The 5,734-nt window shown below is 45.3% G+C and overlaps 1 protein-coding gene across 1 annotated transcript; it reads left to right on the top strand.

The window, feature by feature from the left end:
• Positions 1-544: 544 nt before the first annotated feature.
• Positions 545-4,768, top strand: cunh7orf25 (chromosome unknown C7orf25 homolog). Its single transcript, XM_015018415.1, has 2 exons — positions 545-719; positions 3,302-4,768. Exon 2 carries the CDS (start codon positions 3,318-3,320, stop codon positions 4,581-4,583), a length of 1,266 nt encoding a protein of 421 aa, XP_014873901.1. The 5' UTR covers positions 545-719; positions 3,302-3,317; the 3' UTR covers positions 4,584-4,768.
• The last annotated feature ends 966 nt before the right edge of the window (positions 4,769-5,734 follow it).

Below are 5,734 nucleotides of genomic sequence, written 5' to 3'. Positions count from 1 at the left end.
TAAAGAGCAGAATGTTTTATTTGATAGAAATGATTCTGATCATTTTTATATCAACATTGATGAACAGACACTTTTACAGTGTTTAAAGAACATATTTACATAATTCCATAATTTAATCTACATTTAACGTTTCAAGACAACAAATTATTTTCTTGTATTTATTTTTTATACATTATTGAAAAATTACTTTTGGTTTATAAATCAGTCATTGTCAAACATTAAACTACATATTTTTCTTACTTTGGTCCAGAGAATTTACAGTATGTCAACTCTGCTATTGACAGCAAAGAGTGAAAATAACTCCAACAGAGTAAATTCTTTTTATTTCATTACATAAGCTGTATTAATACACTAATACTTAAATTGAGATATTTAAAAACACACAAAAAGTGAAAGAATAAAACATTTATTTATTATACTGGGAACACTGGTCACAGACAGTGGGAGAACTCAATGACTTCTGAGACGTCCTGGTTCACAGGCTGAAGCCAAGGATAAGAGAGAAATTATCCAAAAGTTTGCTTTTATTTTTGAAAATCCTACCGGTAGTGACGCAGTGTTTCCTGCCAGCTGAGTCGTGTAGTGTCATTAACATTAGCATCTAGCACCGGCGGTTCGGAAGGAACTTTTGACGTTATCAACTCTACCTGTTCGGCTTTAACTGACGAGCCAGAAACGGAACCGGCAGCGAACTTCCAACACGCTGAGTCCAGAACCAGGTGAGTCCACCAGCTTTACTTGGGGGGCTCAGTCGGGTCAGATCCCGGACAGAACCGGACAGGTTAATCTTGTGGGTTTTCAGTGGGTTCTGTTCATATCTGGGTCGGTTCTACAAGGAAGATGGGTTCTGTTCTGTTGGTTTTGGGCTCCAGCTGGTGAAAACCTGAGGTTCTCTTCAGACCAATAGACCCGGAACATCCAAGTTCAGTTCAGATTCGGCTCTTTGAACCTGGTCTGGGCTCCTTTTGCCTGAATCACTGCGGCTTGACGTTCTGCTGAGGTTCTGGAGGTTCAGGTTGATTTGGTTCTGGTGTCGCTACTGATAATACGGCATAGGTCCTGGCCGGCCCGTTTGCAAGTGTTACCATGGTGACTAGAACAGGTTTTGGTACAGGTGTTGCATCAAAATCTGCTAATTACGTGGTTAAATATTGTTATAAATACACTCAGATGGCGGTGAAGAGGTGGCAGAACTCTGAAAAATAGTTTTACGTGCTGACATAATCTACTGGCCTGCACAGTAAAGTCACGGATTATTATGGCCATCAAAATCTGTGACCAGTGTCAATTTGACTGAGAGTTAAATATGGTTATAAGTGTGATATGACTGTAATGAAGAGGTAGCAGAAACATTAAAAATCGTGTTAAAAACGACCAGCACACTTAGAATCATTTCTTAATCGTTTAACGATTTATTAAACGGTCACATTTGGTTTACATATTTTAATGACAGCACATAGGCATGGTCAGTCAGTTTACAGAGTCAAATACGAAGTAATAAATTATGTGATGTGATGGTAATAAAGGAGCCATGAAGTTTACAATCCCAGCTGTATCAGTATTTATGCAGTTTATGTAAATACTCTTCTTCTCCTCGCTGATCTTCAAGACGTACCTGCGCTCTATCGCCCTCTGTGGTCACAGAAAATGACGGGTCACAGATTTTGATGCAACACTTGTCCGGAGCCGGACTTGATAACGGTTCTGGTTGTCCTGGAAGGCATGTGGTCCACGCTGATGACTGGAGCGGAACCTCTCTGCAGCTTCTCGACCAGTGTTCTATCAGTGCTACCTCGTCAGATTTTCCTACTGTAGCACGGATAGACAATTAAGTCTATCTGTCCGTGCTACCCGCCTAAAACTGCCACCGTCATGTTTACAAACAGAAAACTACAGCAGGTTGTGTTAATGTTAAATATATTAATGTTAAATATATTGGATAGCATTATTTGAGTGACGGGACTGAAGTGGAAGCTTAGGAGTTATGCTTAGCTTAGCATTGGAACAATTTATATACAGGACGAAACCACAAGAAGATCACTTCTTTCATCTGAATGTCCTACCCGTTTACAATGAAAAGTTATAGGTGTATGCACTAATCCTTTATTAGAATATCCTACCCTGTTAAAAGTATTTTAAATACAGAGGCGTTTGTAAGAATAAAACAGTATCAGACAGGGGAAACTGGTTTTTATTGGAATTAAGTTAAAGACAAATACAAATCACTGCAACTCTTTCTTTAGGCATTAATCGGTTGTATGACAGACTTTATCAGATGCCGCCACAATGTGTCCACTGAACTGCGCAGGTTACTGTGTTCCTGAAATGATGGGATATTAATATTACACAGTTTCAGTCCCACATAGTATCGCCACCAACATCTATTTAGTAAAGTTTAATAATAAAAAAGAGTGTAATTAAACTAAAATGTAGGGACAGAAAGGCCCACAAAACAACGTATTTTGTCCTGATTAACTGCCAAACAATAACGTGTTTAACGACATTGCAGGCGGCAAACTGAAGCCATTTATAAATATATTTACAAGCTGCTGTCACGTAAACTAAAAGCATGACGTAATACAGCAGCTTAATGAAAGGCAGGAATAAATTAAGTAAAGCTTACCGTAATCTGCATTGAAATAAAACTTTCACAGGTAGGACGTATTTATAAGAAATCTGCTGAGTCAGCAGTATGGGTGAATGAGTGTTTATTTTTTATTCAATGTCACATGCTGTTTTTATTTTGTTTTTTAATTATGTAAAGCACCTTGAAATGCCTTGCTGCTGAAATAGGCTATACAAATAAAATTTGATTGATTGATTGATTGATTGATTTGTGAATGAGTGTCTAAGCTTTCGGTTCCTCTAGACTTGCTAAGGAGCTATAGAAAGCCATTTACCATAATGTGGTTCTGAGCAGTCCAGTACCAAGAGGTTCTGTGGATCAGTACCACCCTCATGATGTTTCCAGTCAGTAGCAGGTTCTGGACCGCCATCCAACCCACATATTTCTCTGGTTCTGCTTCTGACCCATGGTTCTGGAAACCCAGTCCAACCTTTGAAGGTTATGTTTTATTTCTGATTCCTGACATTTCATTATAATAAATTTTACCTGGAAATAAGTTCTGGTTCTGACTCGGAAGGTCCAACAGAATATTTCTAGAGAAGTGAAGGGTCCTGATAAGAACAGGTGATTCAACTGTTCATCAACCACCTCCGGGTCATCTGTGAACAGAACCCAGAAGATCGGGTCAGTGGTTCGGTTGCGTTGAGTTGATCCAAGGTCTGGTTCTGTCCCCAGGTGTGATGCAGCAGACATGTCCCTTCAGGCCACGCTGCAGGACCGGATCAGCTCGGCCCAGGCGCTGCTGCAGCGGGCGGAGCATCTCTGTCCGGGGGTTGAAGGTCACCAGAAGCTGTGTGGCAAGCTGCGGGCCGAGCTGCGCTTCCTGCGGCGGGTGGAGGCCGGAGAGCTGCAGGTGAAGCAGTCTCACCTGCATAGCACCAACCTCACCCACCTTACTGCCATCGTGGACTCAGCGCAGGACTTGGAGGACGTTGTGGCATTGTTGCACGTCTTCAGCTACCGGGACGCCGCTGGCCGCCGCCGCACACTTGTGGTAGACGTGGTGGCCGACATGGGACTCACCTGGGTGAAGGCGGTGGGCCGCAAGGCGGAGGCGCTGCACAACATCTGGCAGGGACGGGGCCAGTATGGAGACAAGAGCGTGGTGCGGCAGGCGGAGGACTTCCTGTTGGCCAGCCGCCAGATGCCCGTCAACTACCGCCACCCCCGCATCGTCTTCGCCTTCTACAACGGCGTGTCCAGCCCCATGGCCGACCGGCTGCGGCACCTGGGCGTGGCGGTGAGGGGTGACATTGTGGCCGTGAGAGTGGAGGAAGAGGAGGAGAAGGATGAGGGAGAAGAGGAGGAGAGGGATGAGGAGGAAGCGGAGGAAGAGGAAGAGGAGGACAACCCAGATGACCCAGAGGGAGAGCTGGCGTCTTCCCTGACCCAGGTGCAGCGTGGGACGGTGCTGGCTCGCCTGGCATTCCCGCTGCCGCCGCTGCCAGAGGAGTGTGGGCGGGTTAACCTGGACATCACCACGCTCATCGCCTACGTGTCGGCGCTCAGCCACGGTCGCTGCCACTTCAGCTTCCGGGAGCTGGTTCTGACGGAGCAGGCTGCCCAGGAGCGCCGGTGGCCGGTTCTGCCCAGCCTCGATGCCTTCATGGCAGGCAAGCAGCTGTTCGCCTGCCACGCAGCCGTGACCGACTTCCGCACCATCCTGGACACGCTGGGCGGGCCGGGCGAGAAGGAGCGCGCTCAGACTCTGCTGGCCCGCCTGCACCTGGTGGACGACCAGCCGTCGGAGCGCAGCCGCCGCCTCACGCTCAGCGCCAAGGTCAACCGCCGTTCCCTTGCCATCTTTGGCACCGGAGATTTCCTGAGAGCTGTCACCATGACAGCCAACAGCCGCTTCGTCAGGGCGGCCGCCAATCAGGGTGTCCGCTACAGCGTGTTCATCCACCAACCCAGAGCGCTAACTGAAGGCAAGGAGTGGAGGGCCACGCCCATCTAAGGAGGCCACGCCCACTTTCACCAGGGCTGATGGGGAATGTAGTTTCTAAACTGTTTGGGATGTGATTGGTCAGCTGGGATCTGCATGTTTCTGTTCAAATTAGAACAATAAAGATTTAGTTCACTTGTCACAGGAAGTCACCTGGATTCAGTCCTTTCAGAATAAAAGTCCCTTTTAGAATCATGTATTGGAGTGAAAACAGGTTCTTGTTCTGTTTGTTTTCATCTCCATCCTGTAAACATGCCTTCAGGTGTGTCATTGGAGCGATGTGCAGGTCCCACCTGCTGTAGCTCACCATCATGAATGATCCTGGGTCCTCCCCACTTGCTAAAATGCTACGCAACTACAGGACAGTTAGCTTTACTCAGGTGTTTTCTTCTTGGAACCAATGTATTGCTCTCCAGATCTGAGACTAGCTTTCAATAAAAAAAAAGTTTAAATCATTATTTTGAAAGCTGTTGTCACTGCTTAGGGTTATATTCTCTTGAGATCTAGCGCCCTCACCAAGATGGCGCTGATCAGCAGCAGCCAGGAAGTAACTTCTGGCTTCTTGCAGTCTCTGGTTAGTGTGACCATAGACATAATAAAAGAATAGACCCTCATGGACCGCTCTCGCCTATTGTCGCCGACGAGATTTAGGGCGGCCATCTTGGAGCGGTACTCCACTCCACTTAGCGTTGCTTATTCGGTTCAGTGTAAGCCACTATATTGTTTAACAAGCTTCCGTTTTCTTTCGTTGACCTTCATTAGCTTAGCTCTCAGTTGACGCGTTTCTGTCCCACGATATGCCTTTGTGCATCTTTCAGTGAATTAAAGAAGTACAACATCCATACAAAGTCTGACGAACTTTACTTTTCTTTGAGCAGATGTTACAGATGACTCTTTAATCTGTAACATGAAAAGTAACGTAACGGTCAAAAAACTGTGTAGAGCTCAGTTGAATGCGCCACATTCAACTTCCTTTCATAAACTAAGTGACAGCACTTTTCACATAATTTCAATTACGTACATTATTTGGCGCTTTTCTACAAAAATCATCATGAAATGGAATCTTATTAACAAAATATCTAATTAAGCAAACAGCATACACAATAATAAACAATGTTACAAACTGACATTTTTGGCTCTCTCTCTCTCTCTCTCTCTCTCTC

This window comes from Poecilia latipinna, unplaced genomic scaffold (genome assembly GCF_001443285.1).
Source record: "Poecilia latipinna isolate Pla-1442-1.1 unplaced genomic scaffold, P_latipinna-1.0 Scaffold2271, whole genome shotgun sequence".
Lineage (NCBI taxonomy): Eukaryota > Metazoa > Chordata > Actinopteri > Cyprinodontiformes > Poeciliidae > Poecilia > Poecilia latipinna.
This window is presented reverse-complemented; position numbering and strand designations above follow the sequence as displayed.